Here is a 26,476-nt window from a genome sequence, read left to right as displayed (position 1 = left end):
ACTCCATAAACAAAAAGGCCCAGCAGAGGATGTACTTTCTACATCAATTAAGGAAGTATTGTCTGCCTCAAGAGCTGTTGATGCTGTTCTATACTGCAGTCATTGAATCTGTCCTGTGCACATCCATAACCATCTGGTTTGTTGCAGCAACAAAACAGGACAGAAACAGACTGCAACGCACATTTAAAAGAAAAAATATTTGGGGCTCCCCTCCCCTCTCCCCAAGACTTGTACAATACAAGAACCAGAAACTGGGCAGGACAAATCACTACTGACCCTTCACACCCTGGACACAACCTCTTTCAGTTCCTCCCTTCTGGCAGGCGCTACAGAACTTTGCTTACCAAAACTGCCAGACACAGGAACAGTTTCTTTCCACAGGCAATCATCATGATTAACAAATCACCATAATTATATTCCCTGCTTCATAGCATAAGTACTGCATTATCAGAACTGTTAGTCATCACATCATCCGTGTATGTTACACACACTACTGCTGCTGCATATTGCACAAAAAGCATAATATTGCACAATACCATTTGCACTAAATGGTTATTTGCACTACCATGCACTTCTCACACTTTATGTACATAACTGATCAGTCATATATTCTGTATTCATATTTAATACTCGTACTGTCTATATTGTATCACATTGTCTGTATTGTCTTGTATAGTCTGTTTAGTCTTGTCTTGTATAGTATAGTGTTATTTATGTCTGTACTTTTGAGAGTCACAAACAGCAGGAACAAATTCCTTGTGTTTGTCAACACACTTGGCCAATAAACCTGATTCTGATTCTGATTTTAAGTAATTACATTGGTAGGTGTGGCACGTGGTCGTGCCGGTAGGCAGATGTGGTGGATGATTCTCACCTGTGTATGATTATTGACAGTCTACTTATTTGTGTCTTTTTGGGCTTTCAGGGACTTCCCCAACTCCCTAGTAAGCGCGAGGCGAAAACTGGAGTTGTTTTCTATTGAATTTTGAAATTGTGCTGAAAGGCACGGACCGACTCTTTATTTGTCTTTTTTGATCAGTACCCCAAATGCTACCCTCTCTGCTGCTACACTCCCATGTTGTTTATGATGTTACTGAAGGTGGCCCAGCACAAAGCACAAGTGGATATTTTCTGTACAATGTTGACATTTAGATGAGTTTGAACAAGCTGCAAGACATCATTAAAAACTTACTATTTATTTAGTTTAAAAAATGCAGTGTGAAGCGTACCTTTAGCATGCTGAAAAATAGCACAATAATTCGCATATACACATGAATAGATACCCAAATGTATCCCATTAAAAATTTTGTGCAAGTGTTCCTACAGTTCTATAAAACAGTTCCCTTCAGTAATCTTATCCTAAACCCAAGAACTGTTCCAATATATGATATAAATTAATTTCTGGTGGAATTATTTTTGAAATTTTTGCTATTGTATTATAATTTTTATATATATATATATATATATATATATATATATATATATATATATATATATATATATATATATATATATATAATTTACCCTCCTTCAATACAAAATCATGTGTGATCTGCATTTTTAGGTTTCATTTGCACTATTTAACAGAGGATTTCAAAGTGATGTGCAGCGCATTATGAAGCCGAACCTTTTTTTCCATAACTTTTCTATTTTTTAAAAAGAAAATTGAGACATTGACACAAGATCTGACACAGGTCTTTTGATTGAATGATGAAGTTTCCTCAAAAACAACAACAACAAAAAAAAAACATTGAACCCAGCTCATTTATACAGCCTCCCTGACACTGGACCATTTTCTGTATTTACCTGTACCCATGAAGCAGTCTGGTCAAAGACCCATAATCCCCTTCTACAGACATGAATTGAGAAAACATCTGGATGTGTGAACACTCATTAAAGTCTAATAAAGGTAGTTTGCTGGTTATAAGTTATAAAAGGTTATAAGTATTATGATGTAAAATATTAGTAAATGTACAATTACAATATGTGTAATCTGTTCATAATTTTATTTATAACAAATATGAACAGAAAATAGAAAATTTTAATTGTAACTACATTGAAAAGCTAATACTATATAATTCAATTTATTGAAGCAAGAGCACCTTCAAATGCCCTTTTTATAATGAACTCGTTTCATTTAGTAAGCCAAAGAGGAACAGTGTTAGAAGTACAGCAGTTGTTAGCACCAATTATGAATATACCACCATCAGTAGAATATGGAATATTTAACTACTGTTACTTCTTGTTTTGTGTGTAGACTATTTGGGTGAATTTTGCATAAACATATTGCTCTGCCACTATTTTGTATAAAAACTGAGAAAAAGTGTGATGGCTACTTGCTGTTAGTATTATCAGTAATCTGCATGTCAATGTACTGTAAGAAGATATGCACAACGAGCTTCACAGTCATTTTGACTGTCAAATCTGTTAAGGTTCCCTTCACATCCTCCGTACCAGAACTGAGAGCACTGATTCTGCTCTTGATCATAGAACCATTTAAGTACATATTTTCTGCAGGGCCCAGTGTCTTTTTTCAGGAAGCACACATCTGTGGTGAGAAAGAAAGAAAGAAAGAAAGAAAGAAAGAAAGAAAGGTTAGCAAGAATGCTTTAACAATAGGTTGTAACATACATACATTTGATACTGTACATGATAGATGTCTTGTAGCATTACATAAAAAAATTGGAACATTTTTTATAATAACACCTTTGGACATATTCTCCAAATGCAGTGCCTTTGTGCATATTCATCAACATTTTCTTCTGCTATAATGACATGAAAGTGAAACAGTTGTTTCTACTTGTCAAGGTTTATACTGTTAGATATAACCTCAAACACCTGATGTACACTGTTATCATAACATATGTTCTACGGGCATTCTCAGTTCCACTGTGAAACAGAATCCACTTACAATTTGAGTATTTAGGCCCTGAGGTCAGCAGGCTTCCATTCACATGTTCAGTCTCATACTGTGTACCTCTCTCTTCACTGTACGATATGACTTCTTCATTCTCGAGAGAAAATCTGAGGCAAAAGGAGTCCTATAAATCAAGTTGTCTATCAGTACAAAACATTTCTGCCTTTTATATCTTTCTCAAAAAAACAGACTCGAGGCCGGGTTTTGATCTACTAGCCATTTTTTATCAGATTAAAAAATATGGACTTACAGTGTTCCTGTCAATACTCCTATGTGTAATTGAGAAGCAAAACAATGTGCTTCCAGCTCATTTATTTGTTATATATATATATATATATATATATATATATATATATATATATATATATATATATATATATATATATATATATATATATGAGCTCCTTCTTTCCTCTTTCTTTCCTCCTCAGGAGATGGAGAAGATCTGTGATGTTACCTGTGTAAGGGTGGTCTCTTAGCAGCCTCAAAGACATGAACTTGACCTTGCTGTTGCTGAAGTTGCTCACACTGTTGTTTGAGCAATGGAGCAGGGTAGGTGTTCATTTCCACTGTATTCATAAAATAAGAACAAACTCAACTGAACTATACATGCATACAATACCAGAGAACACAAAATAAAAAAAATGGGTAAATAAAAAACACTCTTTTACTACTAATAATAAAAAAATAATTTCTCTTACAGTTCAGAATGTGTAGGAAAGTCCTTATAAAGCGTCGAGTGTACTCCTGTTCTTGCTTTACATGGCCCAAGTGAACTATGTGCTGCTCTGTGGGAATGCTGGCAAGCTCCTCCACCTGTGTGCTGTTGCAATGATCCCCAACTGTAAGAGTGAAAAGCACCACACCCTGACACCTTGCCATCCTGGAGATAAAGTCCAGTTTTTCTCTATCCGAGTATTCTGTCTCTCCTCCAACTATAAGCAGCAACATCTTGTTTTTTCGAGGCCTGGAAACAGTAAGGAGGCCCTGCATGATTACGTGTTCTATGGCATGACCCAACCTGGAGTATCCACCAGTCTGCTGTAGATTTTCAAAGATGCTCTGCTTCATCAGGTTGCGGTCATGGAACTGCTGAAAATTAAATATTTGCTTGACTGAAGCCTGGGCCTCACTGTATGATGAGCTCTGCTGGTAAAGCGCCACCCGTGCCTGTCTGTCAGCTTTGCTGGGCTGATCACTCACTACAAACTGGTCCAACACGGTGCCCAACACCTGCTTCACTCCCTCATACTGATCTGCCTGGATGCTCCGAGAACCATCCACCAACAACGCCACGTCCATGTTTACCTGCTCTGGAGTGGGCATCTCACTGGTGCTGGGACAATCTCTAGCTGGATTGCAAGGATCTGAGAAAACATCAAATAAAACAAATCATTGTTATTAATCCTCTCTATATGAAAACTAAGTGTCAGCCTGGTTTTTAACTATTTTCTTAGATCATAATACAGTAAATGCATTATTCTGATCAACATCAACAAAATTTAACATATTACCAAAGCAGATGATGCATCGCTGGATCTTCTCAAGTGCTGTACTCTGGTTCTGTGATCTCTCCAGCACATTAATAAAGCTTCCTGTCTCATCGGCCTTATTGCAACACACAACAGAGAGAAAGATTAAAAAAAAAGTCAAAAAGGTGCATCACAGCAGTCAATCTGATCATACAGGCTTCATCTGCTTCAGATATTTTACAATACCTGAAAAGCACGCTGAACATTAGGAGTTTCCCTGAAACCAATAACACCAAGGTTTATATCCAGAGCCTTGTATTCCAAAACAGCCGTAATTATAGATGTCACATCCTGGGATTGTCCACCAGAAAGGAAGATCGCCACCTTCCTGATCAGAACCCCCTGGCGAACACGTTTAAAGACATTTCTACCCACAAAGCGCATGGCTGCACCAATATTGCGTCTGTTGGATGTACGTTCCAGAGGGATGTTCTTCACAGCTTCCACCAAGTCGTTCTTATGGCGATAGTCAGAAAAACGAATGAGGTATTTGGTGTTTGAATTGTAAGAGACCACAGCCACTCGTGTCCCTGTGGGACAGTTGCTTTCAGAGATATCAATGCTGTCCAACAGAGAAAGAAGAGTTGAGCGCATTCTCCCAAATAATGCAGGAGTCATGTCCTCAGACATGTCCAAACCAATCACCAGTTCAGTGGGGTAGACAGGGCAAGTTGCTTTATCTAGAGGTGCAGACATGCCAAAAAAGGGAGATGTGTTCATGTTCACTGATGTTCTTTTAAATCAAACATTGTTTCCTTATCATTCTTATTAATGGTGTGTTGCATATAAAAGAACGTAAGAGCCCTACCTTTACAGCAGACTGTGGGAATAAAACATGATGAAGTTAGAATGAGTATAAACTTAGAATTGAATGCAATTTATTTATAATCTTCAGAGATAAATTAAATTCAAGATTAGAATTCTGAAACTTTACCACAATTGTCTCGTACATAGCTGATCAGTTGACAAGTCTAAAAGAATACATTGCAATGGTTATAGCAGAAAGAAACTGATCTGTGATCCTTGAAAAAAAGTCTTGAACTTACAGACATTGCTCTGGTTCCTGATTGTCCTTTAGGGCCCTTTTAGTAAAAATATAAGGAATATTTATCAAATTATTAGTACATCTTCAAATATCATAAAAAATGTCATTAAAGCTTGCAAACCCTGTGTCCAGCTGGTCCAACATCACCAGGATTGCCCGGTGCTCCTGGCCTGCCTGCATTTCCCTATAATACATCAAACCAAGTTTGAGAAACACACCAGTCAGAGAAAAGAACTATTATTAGTTAAGTAACATTAATGACAACTCTTCTTACCGCTCTTCCTCTTTGACCCTTAGGACCATTATCTCCACTGTGCCCAATATTTCCATTTTCACCCTGCATAAAAAAAATATAAGATTACAAATGAGCTTAATAGTACAAACGAGCTTCATAAGAACAGTTATTAAATTATCTGGTGCTTTATTTACAGACCAGCATTGCCTGGTAAAGTCCAATAAAAAATAAATAAAATACCATGTAAGCCAATTCAAATAAAGAAATTCTTGAAAATAATTACATTTATATGTGCATAAGTGGTTGCAAAAGCTACTGTATAAAGAAATCTGAAAGAAATCAATATAATTTATACACTAAAACATGTATAGCTATTAATTTAAAGTTATTTATTTTTATTGACATTAGTTATACTATAGTATAGGCCTTGTTTGATTATTAGCTGACAGTGCACTGACTTCTTGCTCAGCTTCACCTGAATATTTTATAATTTTTTTCAACTGAAATTGAGGTGAAACATTTTAATATACAGGCCCAATAAGGAAAACAAACTATAGAATTTTGAACATGAAATGTGGCTTGCTAACTTTCTATACTAGTACTGATGTAGTACTAGTAGTGCTTGTTATAACATCTTTGCACATTTCTAAAACTGCCTTTGAGAAAATGTTGCATAAATCTTTAGTAGATTCAGTCTGATCCCTATAAAATATTCCATCCATCTTCTACCGCTTATCCGGATAAAATATTTGAAATACTATAAAATATTTTTTAAAGAAAATTTACCTGAAATCCAGGATATCCTGGAAAACCAGGGTCTCCCTGTAAGGAGGCAAAAAATTTAAACTGCAGCAAAGTATTTTGTTTAAATGTTTAAGTCAAGCTGGACAATAAAGAAATAAATAGTACTGCATAAGCAATGATGTAACCTTTTGTCCTTTTGGTCCTGGTAACCCATATCCATCTGGACCATCATTTCCCTGTTGTGAAGGTACAAAAAGGAAAGCAGGATTAAGGAAACGTTAGAGAGAATTAGAGTACGATAAAACTTTATATCTTACACTATCTTTTTTATTTTGACCAACATGTCAACATTTGCTGGATTATTAGATTATCTTACTGGAGAGCCCCTGGGGCCTGGTGGCCCATGTTCTCCTGTAATTCCAGGATCCCCTGGCTGACCCTGCACAAAAACACAGACTTGTACTGTATATAGATTGACAAAACGCTATTTATAAGCAGTACATGTAATGTTGAGGAAGGATATTTTGAAAGTTGTGTAAAAAAAATACCTTTTGTCCCCTGTGTCCTGCATTTCCTTTAGATCCTATGATTCCTTGTGCACCATGTGGACCCTATGGAAAATGATTACCCTTATTAAAAACAAACAGCTTTAAAAACATTAATTTAATGCAGTGGTCTGTGTCTTGATTTGGAAGCATACCTGGGGTCCTGGAAAACCAAGTATTCCTTTCTGTCCTGGAGCTCCAGAAGGACCCGCCGGCCCCTGAACAAGAAAAAAAAAATCAGACCATCAAAGCAGTAGTTTAAATTGACATACAGAACGGTGCAAAAGTCAGAAGAAATGCTGTAAAATAAGAATATTTTCAAAAAATATATATTTTTTAATATATTATATATATATATTATCAATTTACAAAATGAGCATGTGTGAACCAAACAAAGAAATATTTGGTGTGCCTGTAGGGTCATTAACGGAAGAAAAAACAGTGTGTAGGAGTTGGAGATTTTTTCAGTATTAAAGTGTCCTCAGTACTGAGAAATATAGGCAGATATTTATCCATCATGCAATACCATCAGGGAGGCATCTGATTGGCTCCAATTTTATTCAACAGCAGGACATTGACCCGAAACATCTATCCTCTAGTTTCTACTTTCCTTCCCTTGAACAGTTACTAGTGTGTTTTTGGAAAAGGTCTTGACAATAAGCTAATGATACAACAGTATCAGTATATCAGTCACTGAGCATTCCTCACCAGGAGCAACCACTGTGTTCACCTGAATAACTATTTGTCCTTAATAAACATGAGCGGTTAGTAGCATAGCAGAACATTTGGAATTTTATCTAAACTCCAAAATCAACCTCATAAAGCTTGAACTATCAAGTAATATCAACACTGATCTTAAATTGTTCAGAAAAAAAAAGATTGACTAGCTTTAAATTCTTCAGAGGAAGCATGTGTTAGCCTTCACCCTGCCTGTGTGGCTTGTGCGTGGGAATTGGCAGCTGACAATATTAGAAAGGAAACTGGGGAAAAACAAAAAAAAGAAACCCCAAGGCAGTAAAATATTATTGTAGCTTGTTTTGATCAAACTAACAAGGACCTCCAAATTCAACACACACTCACAAAAAATAACATACAGTAGTCTTTAAATAAAAGATACAAAAAATAAAAATGCACCTGTGCCCCTGAAGGTCCAGGGGCTCCTTTTGATCCCATTTCCCCTTTAGGGCCAGTGAAACCCTAAAGAAAAGAAATTAATAAAGGCAACATTTCATTTAAATCTGCTGTTTTATTTAACAAATGATCCATCACCTGTGGACGGAACTCATTTTTTGTTTTACTAATACTGAGACTTACTTTTTCACCTGCAGAGCCTCTTCTTCCATTTTGACCCTAGAAAAGGTTAAAAAAAGAAAGGTTACTTATTTGAAACTCATTTCAACATGTGTTTTGTGAAGTCTGAAGAGACCTACAGGACTACCAGTATCTCCAGTCCTGCCAGGGCTTCCATCTGGTCCTGGCTCTCCCTGTGATTGAAGCAGAAAGACAAAGAGATTCATTATGCCGTGACCCACATTATGATGCTCACTGCACTGGTAGAAAGCCCCTAATGGCCTTATAGTTAGAGAACTAATACCCACAATATATAGTTAATAGAAGAACACAGACATACCGGTAGGCCAGCATATCCAATCTCACCCTTAGGACCACGGATACTGTTGTCAATGCCTGACTCACCCTTAATAGAAGATTAGAAGATGACAGAAATTTATGTCTGTGTACATTATTTGTCTGAAATTAAATTAAAAATCATTAAAAATCACAATTACATTAAAAATTAAAAATGTTTAGTCTGTGACATACTAAGGTGTACTTGACTTGCATATAAGTCTATGGAAAAATATTTAATGGAAGGTTTTTTCAGTATTTCTTGTTTTTTTTTTTTTTGTGATTTTAAGGCCTAGAGGTCTAATTTTGTATAATTCACCTTCTCTATCTTTCTGAGACAGTTATATGGTTTAAATCATTAAAATTATTTGTAAAGTGACCGATTTATTTATATTTTTTAACCTTTCATCATAATGTTCAGCCATTTCCTCTTTTGGATGAAAATCCAGATGCTCTTTTTTTTTGCACATTCTATTGTAAAAATGCAGCATTCCAACACAAAATGTATAGCAAGCAAGTTTTACAATGCTAACAAATCTGAAACTACAGGTTTCTAGTTTAATTCATAATTTAATCTCAGTGTAACCCACATCCCATGTGTACATCCTTCACACCTGACTAGAGGGCATCAACATCCAGTTTAAATATTTTTTCCATAATGGTCTATTTAAAGCTCAAGTACAGTAACTATTAATAAATACCTTCCTTAAATACTATTGAGATATATGAGAACACATGACACACAGTACAAGGAAATGTCTATAAGAAAAGAAATAATAATAATAATAATAATAATAATAATAATAATAATAATAATAATAATAATAATAATAATAATAATAATAACTCACCGGATCACCTCTGAGTCCTTTTTGTCCTGGAACACCTGGAATTCCCCGGACACCCCTCTTGCCCTTTAGCATGATACATATCTTTAGTAAACTAAACTTGACTTCCATAGACTTATAGAAGTTTATTTATAAAGTAACATATTACAGAAAGCAGAGGAGTGGATAAGAACCATAGAGATTCATAGAGACACAGTTAATAATACAATGTAATATTATTACTGGGCTGCCAGGATCCCCTGGCTCTCCTGGGTATCCTGATGATCCAGTCGCACCCTACAGTAAGCAAAGACAGAATATATGGATTCCACAGATATTAGTATATAGAAATAGTCACGCAAAATAATGTAGTACCCAAATGTTTATTGTTTAATAAAAATGCTGATACATTACATGTTCTCCATCTACTCCATCCAAACCGTGTTCTCCATCTTCACCCTATCAAATACAACCGAAAATAGTAGTAATGTTGTTATATTCTGATTTCTTTTTACGTAAGTACAACCAACAGCTGTACATAATGAAATACAGATGGAACATAGATAAATATGTGAATTCTTTTGCATTACTTTGTCTGATTTTATCCAGTAAATCTCATTAAGCCTAAATCAATATTCTTTGGAAAATATGCCTTCATATCGACATGAATTTGTCTTTGCCAAAATATCTTATTTCTGGTGACCAGTGTTCAGAATGAGCTCAGTGGTGTGATTTTTTTCATAAGCCAAGTCAAACTACACTCATCCCCATCATTATTATTAGTGATCTTGGTCTCTACATGTAAGGTTTTAGGGCAAAACATTCAGAACATGAGGAGAACCTCATTTCACTTCAGAACCCTTCATGTTACATTTTAAATTATCAAAACAACTTTCAAAATACAGACATCTGTATTTACATTTCACATTAACATTGTTACCATTAGTTCTGACATCAGCCTTATGAAAGTTTTGGTGTGTAATCTTAAATGGTTCTGACAGATTCAATCTGTTAGATCATTGGCAACACTTATATCTGGCCTATTACAGTACTTACTGTATCACCCCTGTAGCCTCGGCTGCCCTATGGAGAATTTTAAAAAGAGAAATACTTAAGTAAAAATCAGATATTATCTTGTTTAATTATTTTATTTGTAATATATAGTATGTGTTGAGGTGAAACACTGCTACCTTTTGACCTCTTTTCCCATGGCAGCCTAAATGTCCTTGAGTTCCGTTCAGACCTTGAGACCCTCTCTCACCCTACAACACCACAGTGAATTTACATAGTGTGAAAAATCAATAAATAAAGAACTGCTGTGAGTTTAAAATGTTGAAAGAAAAGATATGTTTTATCTGTAATAGAGTCATACATATCCTCCTTCTTCTCCAGGAAATCCAGGATGTCCATTTCGTCCACGTGAGCCCTGTTAAGAGGTAACAGACATGCAATTTTTTGAAAGTCATTGTCCCAGTGCTTTTACACTGTGTATTGAATCTGTATTGTCCACTCTGTATTCTATCAAACAGTTTACAATCATGTATGATATGATGTGATACCTTTGTCCCTGGGAGTCCTTGTGGTCCTCGCATCCCTTCATGACCAGTACATTTACACATCACATTACAGCACTCTCGTGAGGCCACATCATTCTGGAAAGAATTACAAATAAGGGAACATATACTGTAGTCACCACAGAGGTTAATTTGATTACTTTGTTATAATATAACGGAGAAATTCTACAATGTTTGTTGGAAAAAATGTTTAGATTACATAAAAGAAAGATAGATAGATAGATAGATAGATAGATAGATAGATAGATAGATAGATAGATAGATAGATAGATAGATAGATAGATAGATAGATATTCACTCACAATCTGCGTCTGCAAAGCACCGGCCACATTTTGCATGCCAATCATAAGAGGCTCATTGTAGCCAAATCCTCGTCCATACTCCAGCTTCTGTAGGTTTGTGGTGCTTTTGACTCCTTCCAGTGCTACTGTCATCAGTGCATTGACTCCTGTCACACAAATACAAGTAAAAGTACACTAGAGACAGTGATGACTGTACACACTTATGTATATTTAATCTATCTTTCCTGTCACTGATAAAGGGGAAAATAGTGATATAAATCTATATTCTGTAAATAATTAACTAAATAATTTCCCCTTACCACTTTTCCTGAGATTCTCTGAGGCAACCATGAGGACATCAAGGGGTACATCCAGGCCATCAGTGAAAATAATCACTACCTGAAAAAGCCAGCCAATGCAGAAATATCAGTAATGCTATTATTTTCATATCTTGAAAGAATATCATCAGTCTGCCAGGTTTTCTAAATATGTCTCACTATGAACGTCTACATAGTTTTAGTTTGCATGCACTAATAATGATAATATCACTTACTTTTACACCAGCTCTGGAGGCTGCAAACTTATCCTGAAACATGCGCAGAAGCTGGCTGTTAAAAGCCAGATCTTGAGTTGTGTTAAGTTCCATCAGTTTCTTCACTGTTTCTTTGCTGTATTGTTCAAAATTAGGGTCATATAGTATCCTGCCATCGCTAGCAACCAAACGGAAACCAATGTTGGTTTGAAGAGAAGGTAGCTGGGGTACACAGCATAAGTTTTGCACAGTGGAAATATATCTGATAATCTCTGGCAGGTAGACCTGTAGCTTATACTGGCTACTAAAGAGTGACTGTGATCTTCTTTGGGATATATCGAATCCAATTCCAATATCTACAGTGCACTCTGTAAATAAAAGCAATGTGTTAATACAGTATTAACTAGAGGCTATATATCTTTGGGGTTGAAAGCATATGTGAAGCTTTATCACATAATCAACAAATAAAAGTCTTAATGACATTCAAATGCCAACACCTTCAGGTATATTAACAATGTTTGCCTTCTGTACTCACCCTCTTCTTGTTTGGGGGGTGGAGCGCAAATGCTATTGATCACCTGCTGTGTTGTTCTGTTTAATTTGAGGTGGTCAAAATTGTCCACATAAAAAACCCTTTCATGTGACCCAGCAATGTAGTTGAGCTGTTGGACTGAGATGTCTCCTATTCCAATCACAAAAATCTGAATACCCTTATCCCTCAATTTATCAGCTGCATCGCTGACATCATCATTTGATTCTCCATCAGTGATCAACAGCAGGTTTTGTGAAATTCCTTCTTGAATGCGGCTCCCTTTACTGTTCTGGAAGAACTCTTGCACATTATTCAGAGCAGCTCCAATGCGTGTTCCTTCTTTCATTTGAGTGATGTCCTGAATGGCCCTCTTCACACCCAGTTCATTATCATATTCATTTAAGTAAAATTCTTTTCTGTAGTTTGAACTAAACTGGGCTACACCAACTCTAAAGAGATCTTGCTTGATGCGAAGATTGTCAATGAGGCTAAGCATAAAATGTATCATGGTCTTCCAAGGCACCTCTTTAATGCTTTCAGACCCATCAATCAAAATGACCAAGTCAGCTGCCTCTTTCTCACACTCTGAAAAAACAAACAAACAAACAAAAAAATAGGCTATTAAATGTGTTACTTGGATGTGCTACTCTTCATGACAAAACACACATTTGGTAATCTATAAGTTAGAAAATTTCAATTTGTAGAAAGCACTAAATAATTGGATTCCAACATTTCAGACATTATTAAGAGCATCCAGCTATAACTGCTGCTTAAATATGTGAATTATCCTATTAAAGTTGAAACTTAATGTCTTTATTTTTTAGTGATGAGATGCTAATATTCTGCAATTACCTGGTTTTGTGTTGTTGCAGATCACACTGGAAATGTTTTGTTGAAGGGCCTTTAACGCTTCAAAGTCATCAACCTTGAAGACCTTGTTTTTGTCTTTGGTTATGATTTCTAGCTCAGTTGTTTTTGCTTGAGCCACTCCAATACCATAAACAGTAATACCATAGTTTTGAAGTTCATCAGAAGCTTTGGGTAAATCATATGGGTCTGTGGCCTCACCATCTGTGATGACGAACATCATTTGTGGGACACCTTTTGCACCTCTCCCACCAAAGGCTTCACTAAAGTAGGTCAGTGAGTAAAGGAGTGCTTTGGCCGTGTATGTGTTCCCACCACTATGCTTTAGATTATTTATAGCATCCCGTACTTCCCGTTTACTGTAGTACTGATTAAGAGAAAATTTGGCCTCTGCTCCATCAGAGTAGAGAATAGTACAAAAACGGACACTGTCTTTTCCAACCTGTGTGGAGTTCACCACTGAGTTCATAAAGTACTTCATACTCATAAAGCCATCATCGCTAATGCTGCTGGAGTCATCCACTAAGAAGACGACATCTGCTACTTGTGATTTCTGACATTCTGAAAAGAAAATAACAATACCCAATCAGGACATTTATTATGTAGAACATTTATATAAACTGGTCATATAAAAGGAAAATTGGTTATTCTTTCTAGCTGTCTATCTACACACAGTATACCTGTATATGAACACCAAAGAAAGGGAAAAAAATCAAGGTTTACAAAGAATAAAAAATGTGACAATTTTTTTTGTATGCACAACAATAAACAGCACAAATCTCAGATGCTCACATTTAAATTGCTGTTTGCAGTGTTTCATAAAAGAGGAATGGAAAATGTGCAAATAATGTCTGTGAGTTTGTCTGTGACCAACTGGCTATTGTCAACATTCTAATTTCTATCATTTCCTTTTAAAGCTGTATGTTGAATTAATAAACATAGTAGGTTATATGCAAAATCACTTTTAGAAGGAAAGAACTAGGAAGGAAAACTAACTTTGGTTTGTTTTTTTTGTTAAGAAATTAAATTAAGGTGGTGAAAGAATTATGTGAATTAAGAATTAAGGTGGTTCATTTTATGTCAGTAGCATGTACTGTAGCACATTGGCTGCTTACATTCATTTTGAAACACTCATATGACTCACCATCAACAGAAGTGCATATCTTAAGCAAGAGATCTTTATCTAAGAAGTCCAATGCATCAAAATCTCTTTCCAGATAAACATTTTCCAGAGTTCCGCTGATCTCTCGCAGTTGTGTGCTGTTAGCATTAAGTACTCCTATAGAGTATATTGTAACACCCTTGTTTCTGAGAGCTTGTGCAGGCTGAGCAACGGTATCCTGAGATTCACCATCTGTGATCACAATGAGAATCTGTGGAGTGCTGGGACGACCACCTTCGGATAAATCGAAGTACTGTGACACAAAATGGAGTGCATGCCCAGTCATAGTGCCACCGCCCAACTGCGTCATATCGTTAATGGCCTGCTGCATTTCAGATTTATCATAAAATTGGTTAAGGGCAAATTCAGCATTTGGTTGTGAGCTGAACTGCACCACACCAACCTGTACACTACCCTTGCCAATTACTGACTTGGAAATGATTGAATTCATGAATTTCTTCATTTTTGAGAAATCCTCAGGGTCAATGCTTCCTGAACCATCAACCAAAAAGATGACATCTGCCAACATGTTCTTGCAGGCTATGAAAAGAAAAATGCTAAATAAGCAACATAATCCAGGAAAGCATTTTTTAAATTAACATTCTGAATAAAATGCTATATATTTTTAAGGCATTTATTGAAAGCATGAATTTATTGAGCAATATGTTTTTGAAAAAAAAAAAAAGATTAAATCCACATTCGCCACCCTTACCCTCATCTGAACAAATATCAGTAACAATTTCATTCTTCAGTGGTTTCAGTGCATCAAAGTTATTAACAAAGTACATCCTCTTTGGGTCAGCTGCTATCTCCAGGAGCTCCTGCTCATTTGCATCTTTAACTCCAATGGCATATACGGTCACCCCTTGTGCTTTCAGCTTTACCGCTGGCTCTTTCACTTTGTCTTGGGACTTTCCATCAGTAATGACAATGAGAATCTCTTGAACCTTAGTTCCACGAGTCTTTTCAGCCTCCTTAAAAAGTGGGCTCATGAAAGACAAAGCCTTTCCTGTCTGTGTGCCTCCACCTATCTGAAGAATGCTGTCCACAGCTCGTTCAAGAGATACTCTGTCATTATGCTCATTCAGTTTAAACTCCAGTGTAGGGTTACTCGCAAATTTCACCACACCCACACGCACTTGTTTTGGTCCAATAGTAAACATGAGCAGAAACTCAAGAATGAATTTTTTCATGTCCTTAAAATCTGATGGATAAATACTTCCAGAATGGTCAATAAGGAAATAGATGTCTGCTTCTTCTGTCTGGATACATCCTAAAAAATAATATTTTTATGAATGTGCAGAACTGATAGTTGTTCAAAAAATGATTCCTAGTAGAAAAGCTTAATTCTTGTGATAAATCTTAAAAAAAGCTTAATTCTTGTGATAATGCTTTAATCCGCTGTACTCAAAACACAACCAGATCTCCTGTAAAACCAGACCACACAAAAGTGACTGATTCCAGATTACCCTATACATCACTTTCTACTTGATAAAACTTGATTTTATTGTACGAACCCTTCAGGTTCTTATTTGCAACATAGCACCATTGATTTCAGCCCAGTGTTACTAAAGTCACCGGTGTGATGAGACAAGCCTCACAAATATGACCTTGCTGTGGGAATCCATTCTGAGCTAAAGCACTAACATTAGAACCAAGGAAATCTATCCTGGAATGTTCTGAATACAGTGTATTGTGCATTAGCTAAATTGTTATGGCTTAACCGGGTGAAGGTGTAATGTCTTACCTTGCTTTAAAGTGTATCTGACAGACTTGTCAACCGCTGAACGGACAACATTGTTGCACAGAGTTTTCCTTAGTATTCTTTCCATTGTATTAAGCTTAGCAAAGCTTTCCACACTAAACACAAACCTATCAGGAGGATAAGATGCTATCTCTTTCAGGTGTTCCACATTATCTTTCGTGACTCCCAAGGCATAGACCTGGACCTCATTGCGCCTTAGTTCTGCAGCCTGAAATGTGACATTATCCAGTAAGTCTCCTTCCGTTATGACCACAGCAATCTGCTGCACTCCTAAGGCACGTCGGCTGCCCGTGTCTTTGGTGAAGAGTTTCTCTCTTGCAAACTTTAGAGCCATGCTAGTAATGGATTGCCCACCCCTAAATTGTAAAAGTTTAATGTACTGCAGGATCTCTTCTTTGTTTTCAAAAGTGTTTAGGTAGAATTCAGCTTTGGGTGTATCACTGTACAGAACCATTCCTACTCGCACACTGTCAGAGCCAATCTCCAAGCCATTAATCATCCGGTGGAGAAAGTTACGGACCAGCCTGAAGTTAGAAACAGTGATGCTGTCTGACACATCCACAATAAACACTATATCAGCGAGTGGAGCTGATTTGCAGTCTGTGACACAAAAAGAGAAATATATATATATAAGAGAAACATAAAGAGAAACATATATAATATTTTTGAACTTTCTACATTAATATAATGAAAGTGAATGATCAATCTTCTTTCAGAATCTTCTTTCATTTGCATCCTCAGTGTGGAAGCTAAATCAACCATTATTTTCTATTCATTATATAATACAGTTTATATTATATTTATATTACTTTTTTTTGCATATACCAGCTTGTTAGGAAGTTGGGGTCCTAGCATATGACACATCTGGAGCACAGACAGTTAAGAGCTTTGCTCAACAGCCCAAAAGTGGCAGCTTGGGGATGCTTGAACATCTGACCCTAATCCTTAACTGCTGATTTACCAATCTCACCTCAATGCTGCCCCAATTATTTATGTTTATACAACAATTATTTCTGCTGAATTAATTAAGAAGCATTCTAAGAACGCTGATTTTTAGTATAGCAGCACTGAGGTGCTGACGTGTGTTTCTTGATATTAAATTTTTGGTTTATAGAACTATTGTATAAAAGCAACATCGCACTTGCAGTTCATATTACAAATGTGCTATTGTAATGAATATCAGCATGAGTATGAATTAGCTATGAATGAAGAGTTATTCAGGGCTGATATTCAGTAAATCATACTACTTCATTAGTTTATGTCCAATCAAAATGAGTCTAAAGGCCCTTAACCCTCAATTGCTCAGTTGTATAAATTGAAATAAAAAAAAATTTAAGTCACTCTGGGTAAGGGTGTCTGCTAAATGCTGTAAATGTAAATGTATAGATAATTGTCGCTTACATTATAACTGTAATTGTTATTTTCATCTATTTCAATTATTTTGTTATTTTAACAAAAAACTGACCTCCAGTTACTTGGAATGTCTCCTTAGTTTCAAGGATAACCTTTACATCTTGTGTTATTTCTGTGATGTTTTTATTTCTCGCATAAGGAACATTAGGAACACCCCGTAAGCCAGGTTCACCCTGTGGAGGTCCATGTGTTCTAGGTCCACCTTGAAACTCCAGGGTTAGTTCTTTGCTGAAGTCAACGTTGATAATTTTTACTTCCTCATCCTTTAATGCACGAACTGCTCTCAGTATATTGTCATCAGATTCTCCTTTGCTTATCACCAGCAGGTACTGTTTATTTCCTTCAGTGATTCGACTTCCTGCTTCAGTCTTGAGGAGGTGAGTGCGCACGTAATCCATCGCTTTTCCAAGTTTGCGCTGTCCAGTTCCTTTTAGTCGGAATTTGCGAATGAGTGCAAGTGCTTCATTTTTAGTTTTGTAAGCATCAAAACGAAATTCCACTGAAACATCTTCACTAAACTGAGCCAGAGCCATTTGACTGAATGTACTCCCCACATTAAGTAGATTGGCTAGGCGAATGAGAAACTGCATCACCTTTTGGGTCTGATCAATTGAGCTGTCCACCAACACAAACACATCTGAAGACTTTGGAGCTAGAGCTGAAAGAGATAGCAGTATAATAGTAAACTAACTGGTTGCAATAGTGGTGAACTGAAATATTACAATAAATTATTACAGTGGATAATCATTAGTAATGTATAAACACAATATTACCTTGTTTCTGGGCCTCCATAGAAATGCACACTTTGTCTATTGTGCTGGTGGTTGCTTTCAGCAGCTCTTCGTAGTCAGTGAAACTCAGTATAAAACGCTGATGTGGTTTATTAGCAATAGACTGCAGGTCTGTAATGCTGGCTTCACCAACCCCAATGGTGAAGATTAACACCCCCTTTCTCCGTAGCTCCATGGCTGGAGTTTTTGTCTCATCATCTGAGTCACCATCTGTGATCACCACAGCAATCTGAGGCACATTCTCTTTGATGCGACTGCCACCTGCTTCGGTGAAGTAATTATTTAGAATAAAGCGCAGAGCTTTTCCGGTTTCAGTGCCTCCTTTTAGGTAGGTGAGTTTGTCTACCTTCTCCAGCAGGTCGTTCTTATCAGCATATTTCCCCAACAGGAACTCTGGATGAGGTTCATTACTAAACTGTGCCAGTCCTACTCTGACTTTATTGGGATTAATAGCGAGATCCACTATGAATGTGTGAAGGAACTTCTTCACCCTCAGGAAGTCTGCATCACCAATGCTACCAGAGCTATCCACAAGGAACACAATGTCTGCCAAACTAGCTTTGCACCCTAGAAATAAAAACACAGGAATATAAAACACATTGGTCAGTTAATAAAAATTCGTATAGCTATATTGTATTTAAACTTATGTGTTCGACAGGGGAGAGAGTATACCATCCCTCCCACCCAGAGCGCAGTTTTGCCCCTGGTCACAGAAGTTACTGTCAAGATTCACTTGTGATGTCTACACAACAAGGGAAATGTCTTTCTGTTGTGCATGGTATATGTGTAGGCTTATTTTTTATTAGTAAAATGCATTGTGGTTGTGACAGTTGCATAATGTGTACCCTTTTAATGTGTCATATCTCTTCACAGAATTCTTCACTGAAGTGATCAGTATGTGTTAAGGTAAAGTTGCAAGCGAACATGTAGTTTTATAGTGAGTGCATTACACATTTTATTGGATTTTTTAAATTCATTTTGTTATTAATGTAACATTTTCTAGATTCCTCACTGCTTATATGGTAAAGAAGATGTTTTATTTTCACAGGCAGTATATTATGTCTCAATGTCTAATCGTTGTATAAAAGAGTAAAAAGAAAATTATTTTGACTTCAGCTAAAATGGGAGGAATATATGTTTATGGATTATGACAGACTGGGACATGTCAATGTTGACCCTCCCGGGACAAAAGAGACAATATCCCTTATTTACTTTAATTTATACTGTTTTTGAGTAAAAGAAGAGAAAATGATTATTTTGGATTATCACGGACTGCTCTAGTCCAATATTACTTGTAATTGCAACTTTTTGTGTGTTTGTGTGTGCATGTGTGTGTGTATATGTGTGTGTGTGTGTGTGTGTGTGTGTGTGTATGTGTATGTGTACATAAGAAAGAGTATATGTACTAAGGAAAATGTCTTTGTGTGAATATGCATTCATTTGCATGAGTGGCAGTGTGTGGTTGTAATGTAATGTTTTATTTTTCTTCTTTATAGGGCTGATAAAAATTGAGCCCTGTTTCTTGCCAGTAGCAGTGCAGGGAAAACCTCAGGTTTGTTCCCACAGCTCCAATTCACAAGCATACAATGTAAAAAAGTTGTCATGGGAGATGGTTTGTCTCTGGAGACCTTCTGTCATATCAAGTACCAGACATTTGGCTTAATTTTTTTTTTTTATTTGCCGTTGTATATTTGCATTTTCCAAGCTGGTCCTGGCATTAAATGCTGCCCTAATTGTATGCAGTATTTCACTGGTTTACTATGCATGTAATGTTTGAAGGCACAGCAACCTCCAAATGGGACCAGGCACTCATCCACAGTCACATCAATACCCTGATTGTACATTAGTAACAGGAGGCAACTTCTGTCCTGATCATTAAATCTAATTACTTTTGAGATGATATGGAACATCTTAAATGCCATAGTTGCATGAAAAATTGCCCTACCAGACTGGGCATTTCATTAACTACCATTTGCCGCTTTACTGCTTCTGTGTACACCATCATGAATCAACAAACACACACACACACACACGCACGCACGCACGCACGCACGCACGCACGCACGCACACACACACACACACACACACACACACACACACAGAGAGAGCAGGACTGTGTGTTTACTCCTTTTAGAATTGCCAATCATTTATTTTAAAGGAGTCGCACAGCTCATATTCAAGTGCAAAAATGTGACAGAGAACAAAACACAAATCATATATTCACACTTTTTATTGACTTTTTACTAATGATTTGTCTAATAGCTGTGGGAAAAGTAATAAGTTAAACATAAAGCAGATCAAAAGTGTACTTTACCTAGTGGCACCTGAGATACTTGACGTGTAGCTTCCTCCACTGTTGTACAAAGCACCTGGACAAAACTCTGGGAGATTCCTTGCAAAGCTGCAAAATCAGACACGCTGTAGATGTGCTGTTCATGTGGCTCAGTGGCAATGTCCTTCAGCTGCTCCATATCAGCATCTTTAATTCCAATGGCATAAAGTATGATTCCCTTGTGCTTCAGGTCCTGTGCATGTGGCTCCACGTCGTCCTGTGACTGCCCATCTGTGATAACAACAGCAATTTGAGGCACCCCATCTTTAGCACGACTTCCTGCTTCTTTCACAAAGTGCTGCTTCAGTAAGAAGTTTAACCCTAGTCCAGTCTTGGTGCCACCTCCTCGATATGGAAAATTTGTGATGTAGTCAAGAATCTTCTGCTTGGTTTCAAAGCTGTTAAGGTAGAATTCAGTGTGCAGTGAATCACTGTACTGCACTAGGCCAATCTGAACATGGTTGGGACTTACATCAAAGCTATTCACCAAACTGAGGAGGAAATCACGAATCTTTTGGAAGTTATCTGTGCCAATACTCCAAGAACCATCCACAAGGAAGATGATATCTGCTAATGCTTCCTGTGTGCATACTGGGAAAGAAAAGTTCCAGGTCACTTGTACAGTATAAAGTAATTTGTAAATAAACGAATTTACATCGTTTGGGTTGAGGGAACAACATTTTTCTTTAGCTGTTTCCTTTTTAATTTATTCTTGTAATTACATTAAAATGGTGTGCATTTTAAAGATGCCGAATACTTGTGTGAACTGTACGTACCTGTTTTCTGTGCACTGATCACAAAGAAACTTGGTGCTAAAATAAAGAGAGGCAGCAGTCCTTTCATTGCTGCCATGGCTTCAGTGATCTAACAAATGAAGTATAATAACAAGTAGGTTAGTATAATTTGCACAGTATGCCAAGACATATTGAATTGCATGTGGAGATGCTCAGCTAAATTACTAACATAATTCACACTGAACATCTGGCAAGCTGCAAATTAATACATGCTGCTGACATTTGAGACAGTGGAAGGGCACTAAACATTCAACAGCCATACAAAAAGCATTCTCTGTAACTAGGAAATTTACAAACATATGATGTCAAATATTTAGTGTCAAATCTAATACTGAGTAAATTTTTACATATTGTTGGGAAACAGATGTCTAGATCAAGACCAACACATAGCCATGAGGCAACATTGTCCACATCCTGACCATCTGTGTAATCTGGGGCCAGTGGGAAAAACCTGGCCTGTGGTAAATGAGACACAAACATAACACTGAGGTCTGGGAGCAACTACAAAGACAAGCACTGGAGCGCATTCTTTTTATTACAGAGAACCCAGTAAACCATATATTAATTTTATAGCTCTCTGGCAACATATTTGGTTAATCTCTTTGATTAAAATAAAAATTAATAAAAATTTATTAATGGACTTCTTGTACTATTAATCATAAGAAATCAAGCTAAAAGTCTTGACAAAGGTCCAAAAAACATCCCGTTAATCGTATATGTGTATATATATATATATATATATATATATATATATATATATATATATATATATATATATATACATATAATTGTCTCACTGTCCCAGAAGATGATATGAAATAAGCCAAGTACTAGGATCTGGTGAAGCAGTGCAGCTGCAAGAGAATTTGCAGACCAGTTCCTCAGAAGTGCTTACACTCTACTGGGAATTATAAGGAACAAAACAATTAACAGTGTCACAGAGGCACCAGACAAAACCTTCTAGTACAGATGTGGATCAAGAGAAGCAGTAAACCATATGTTAATTTTATAGCTCTCTGGCAACATATTTGGTTAATCTCTTTGATTAAAATAAAAATTAATAAAAATTTATTAATGGACTTCTTGTACTATTAATCATAAGAAATCAAGCTAAAAGTCTTGACAAAGGTCCAAAAAACATCCCGGTAATCGTATATATATATATATATATATATATATATATATATATATATATATATATATATATATATATATATATATATATATAATTGTCTCACTGTCCCAGAAGATGATATGAAATAAGCCAAGTACTAGGATCTGGTGAAGCAGTGCAGCTGCAAGAGAATTTGCAGACCAGTTCCTCAGAAGTGCTTACACTCTACTGGGAATTATAAGACAAAAAGAAACAAAACAATTAACAGTGTCACAGAGGCACCGGACAAAACCTTCTAGTACAGATGTGGATCAAGAGAAGCAGACGATGGAGTATGTGTTAATGTGAGTATATGTAATCAATTCTGACTGGGTCATCTGGGAAATGGTGTAATGAGTAAAGAACAGTAAAGAGCACAAACACTCAATAATTCTGTTCTATTCAATTAACTTGTCATGATCTTAAGATCACACATCTTATCTTCCTTATATACACGACTGTGTCCTATATCACTGACATCACTTTAGTCTTTCTGATTTTGATTCATTTCTTATTTAAAAAAAGAAATCAATTGAAAAAAAACCCAAACAAACAGACATGTGCACTCACTAGCCTTAGGAACATCTGTACACAGCATATTCTTGCATCTACTGAATCAGAAAATCCTGTGGCAGCAGTGCAATGCATAAAATTATGCAGATACATGTCAGAAGCTTCCGTTAATGTTCACATCAAGCATCAGAATACGCAAAAATGTAATCACTAAGACAATGACGTGCATAATTCTTGGCACCAGACAGGCTGGTATGAGTATTTCTGATACTGATCTCTTGGTAATATCATGCACAGCAGTCTCTAGAGTTTACACAGAATAGTGCATATACAGTAAAATAAATAACCACGGTTTTCTATTGCGTAGTAAAGCATCTTGGAATGGATGCTTTTACAATATTCAACTGACCAATTTCAGTGAATCTGTGCCCACATAGCCCAAGATTCCTAGCTGACAGGAGTGACAAGGTTTTCTATTTTAAATAGGTGACCCACATCACCGGAGTGCAGTAATTCATCTATAGTGAACAGAAGAGTGAGTGCATTTGACGGAATGCTGCTCACACAACATTTTAATGAAACTTCAGTAACCAATACATTCGAACAGCATGCCATGAACCAGATTCATGTTTCCTGTCACTCCTTGTAAGAACAAATAAAAGTCCTAAGGAAGTTTATAATTATGACATATCATGTTCATCTGTGCACAAGAATAGGCACACTCACACACAAACACACACAGAGAAAGAGAGAGATAATTAGAGAGAGAGAGAGCATGCGAGAGAGAGTGAGAGAGAAAGAGAAAGAGAGAGAGAGAGAAAGAGAGCGAGAGAGAGAGAGGGAGAGAGCGAGAGAGAGAGAGAGAGAGAGAGAGAGAGAGAATAAACCTATTCTACTTATAAGGTCATTAGTTTGTTGGATCTCCTGCTTCATTAAGTGAACTGATGGTGTATGCACAAAAACAAAAAAGCAAAATACAATTGAAAAAGTCCCACATTATTATAAGAATAATATACATATATATATATATATATGTGTATATATATATATATATATATATATATATATATATATATATATATATATATATATGTGTGTATATATATAATAATGTATATATAATAATAATATAATATAATGTATATATAATATATACAACCATTATAAGAAAAGACACTTGAAATTGAATTTTATATATATTCAATTTCAAGTGTCTTTTCTTATGTTTTCTTATGTTTCTGTACAAATGGAGGAAATTTAAGACCATTGGTACATTCCCAGTAGTGGTCAACCAACAAAGGTCACTCCAAAAGCAATACATGTAATAATCCGTTGGGTCAAAAAGAAATACAGGGTAACTTCTAAGCAACTAAAGGCCTCTTTTGTTTCTTATGTTAATGTTCATAAGTCTGCCATCTGGTGAACACTGAACAAAGAAAGAGAAAGCCACTGTTCTCCAAAAAGAACATTGCTGCCCATGAAGTTTGCTAAAGATCATGTGGACAAACAAAAGGACTATTGGAAAAATTATTTGTGGATGAATGAGACTAATAAATGAATACATTTTTTGTTTTGGAGAAAGGAAAAATACTAAATTCCAGCATAAGAACCTTATACCTTTTGTGAAACATGATGGGGGTAGTATCATGCTTTGGGACTGTTTGGTGCATCTGGGCCAGGACAGCTGGCCATCACTGATGGAACAATAAATTCAGAATTATGCCAGTGATCTCTAAATGAAAATGGCAAGACATCTGTCCATGAACTGCATCTCAGGACACCCACTAAAATCCAAGTGTAAAATCCAGCTCCTCTGTACTGAGGAATGGGATAAAATTCTTCAAAATTGATCACAAGTTATCGAAATATTTACTTGCAGTTATTGCTGCACATGGGCTTACAACAGATACTGAAATATAGCTATTTCTAAAGGATACACAAACTTTTAAGTGACACTGTATATATTTTACATTTATGTTGTAGTTTCTTTCCTATTCCTGTTTAATGAGCTGTGTGTATGTATGATGGGTGTATTTATATTTGACCATTTTAACCCCTACTAACAGCTGGTTCTGTTTTTAAGTTGGAAAACAACCAGAATATACATTTCCTGTACAGACGCATGGCTTCTCTACATCAGAGCAAGTGTGGTGTTTCAAGATTAAACAGAATGTAATCACTCTGTGTTTATCAGGATGGGTGAGACTGTTTAGCTTGCGAGCCTTTACTGTAAGTAAACATCCTAATCTCTTAAAGACTCAATCATTTAAACATAACTGCAGACTCCTTTTAAGTATAAAAAATGCTGCAATGTTATCAGGTTTTCCCAAAAAGGTACATATGCATTTGCACTTCACCAAAAGAAATGGACTCTCAAACAAGTGAAGTGAATAATGGTAATGTTCAGTGACAACTGGCTTCTAAACAGCACAAGAAAAGTTTGCATTATGACCCGTAATTGTTGTTTGTTCTATTTATACTATGTTTGATATTGTTTTACAAATTTTTACTGTACCTTATAATAAATTAAATAACATTTTAGAAAATTGATTGGAAGAATTGTGTTTTCTGTGTCTGTGCTTCATTAAGAAGCTTAATCTCCATTTATTTTATATTTGATCTCCTCTACTAATACAATGACTACATACGCTAGATCTTCAACAAGTTAAACACACTTAACCATTCATAAAAATGAACCACTCATAAGTTGAAAAGAGGTTTCTATAGAAGCATCAAATTAGCATATATGTCAAGAGTAATGGGACTGAATAAGAATAAAAAAACAATCTCTTACAAAGTCAAATTTGCACAGAATAAAAACAATTGACAGAGCATATATCGATGGCCAGCAAATTGCATAACTAAAGGCTTTTCTTTGTCATATACAGTACATCACATCTTTTTTTGTTCTTTTAGCATGCCTCTTCATACCTTGAAACGCGCACATATAAACCTTTAAACGTGCACATATACCACTCTAGAAATGCAAATGGATGCAGATGTTTCCAGATGTTTATATACAAAGTGCGGAGTTTTCCATGATGGTCCCTCCAAAGAGAGAAAGAAAAGAACTTTATTTCCGAGAGTGTACTCAGCCAAACAAATCTCAGTAATAAAAAGCTCTTAAAAAAGCTTCTCTTGGAAGTTGCTCACCTCAGAAGTTCGATGTAGATATCATTGAAGTTGTAGTTCACAGTCAATTGATGGTAATGTGATTTTTAAAATAAGAAGCAGAACAACAGTGCAGGAGCTAACCGTGCACATAAAGAGTAAGTGCATAAAGGGTAGGGGGAGA

At 36.2% G+C, this 26,476-nt stretch overlaps 1 protein-coding gene across 1 annotated transcript; it reads right to left on the bottom strand.

Moving 5' to 3' along the window:
- Positions 1 to 1,180: 1,180 nt before the first annotated feature.
- LOC132845640 (collagen alpha-6(VI) chain-like) lies at positions 1,181 to 26,476 on the bottom strand. The gene is made up of 40 exons (XM_060869800.1): positions 26,335 to 26,476; positions 21,498 to 21,585; positions 20,704 to 21,312; positions 18,371 to 18,955; positions 17,650 to 18,255; positions 16,167 to 16,784; positions 15,132 to 15,692; positions 14,402 to 14,959; positions 13,243 to 13,818; positions 12,394 to 12,975; positions 11,880 to 12,226; positions 11,647 to 11,725; positions 11,348 to 11,493; positions 11,031 to 11,123; positions 10,844 to 10,897; positions 10,662 to 10,733; positions 10,528 to 10,554; positions 9,886 to 9,930; positions 9,715 to 9,768; positions 9,496 to 9,558; positions 8,649 to 8,714; positions 8,449 to 8,502; positions 8,333 to 8,368; positions 8,153 to 8,215; positions 7,174 to 7,236; positions 7,022 to 7,084; positions 6,850 to 6,912; positions 6,659 to 6,709; positions 6,516 to 6,551; positions 5,769 to 5,831; positions 5,616 to 5,678; positions 5,496 to 5,531; positions 5,384 to 5,420; positions 5,258 to 5,269; positions 4,636 to 5,129; positions 4,432 to 4,525; positions 3,619 to 4,284; positions 3,375 to 3,486; positions 2,912 to 3,024; positions 1,181 to 2,548 (listed from the first exon to the last, which is right to left on the bottom strand). Exons 2-40 carry the CDS (start codon positions 21,571 to 21,573, stop codon positions 2,367 to 2,369), a joined length of 8,118 nt encoding a protein of 2,705 aa, XP_060725783.1. The 5' UTR covers positions 21,574 to 21,585; positions 26,335 to 26,476; the 3' UTR covers positions 1,181 to 2,366.

Source organism: Tachysurus vachellii, chromosome 5 (genome assembly GCF_030014155.1).
Source record: "Tachysurus vachellii isolate PV-2020 chromosome 5, HZAU_Pvac_v1, whole genome shotgun sequence".
Classification (NCBI taxonomy): Eukaryota; Metazoa; Chordata; class Actinopteri; order Siluriformes; family Bagridae; genus Tachysurus; species Tachysurus vachellii.
Note: the sequence above shows the minus strand (reverse complement) of the source record. Positions and strands in the feature narration are given on the sequence as shown.

Excerpts from the sequence above, each read along its gene's own strand:
- LOC132845640 (XM_060869800.1), bottom strand. The coding sequence starts at position 21,573 with ATGGCAGCAATGAAAGGACTGCTGCCTCTCTTTATTTTAGCACCAAGT. Across the intron at positions 10,898-11,030 it reads AAGGACTCCCAGGGACAAAG|GGCTCACGTGGACGAAATGG; the intron begins GTATCACATCAT and ends ACCTCTTAACAG. Across the intron at positions 7,085-7,173 it reads TTGGTTTTCCAGGACCCCAG|GGTCCACATGGTGCACAAGG; the intron begins GTATGCTTCCAA and ends CATTTTCCATAG.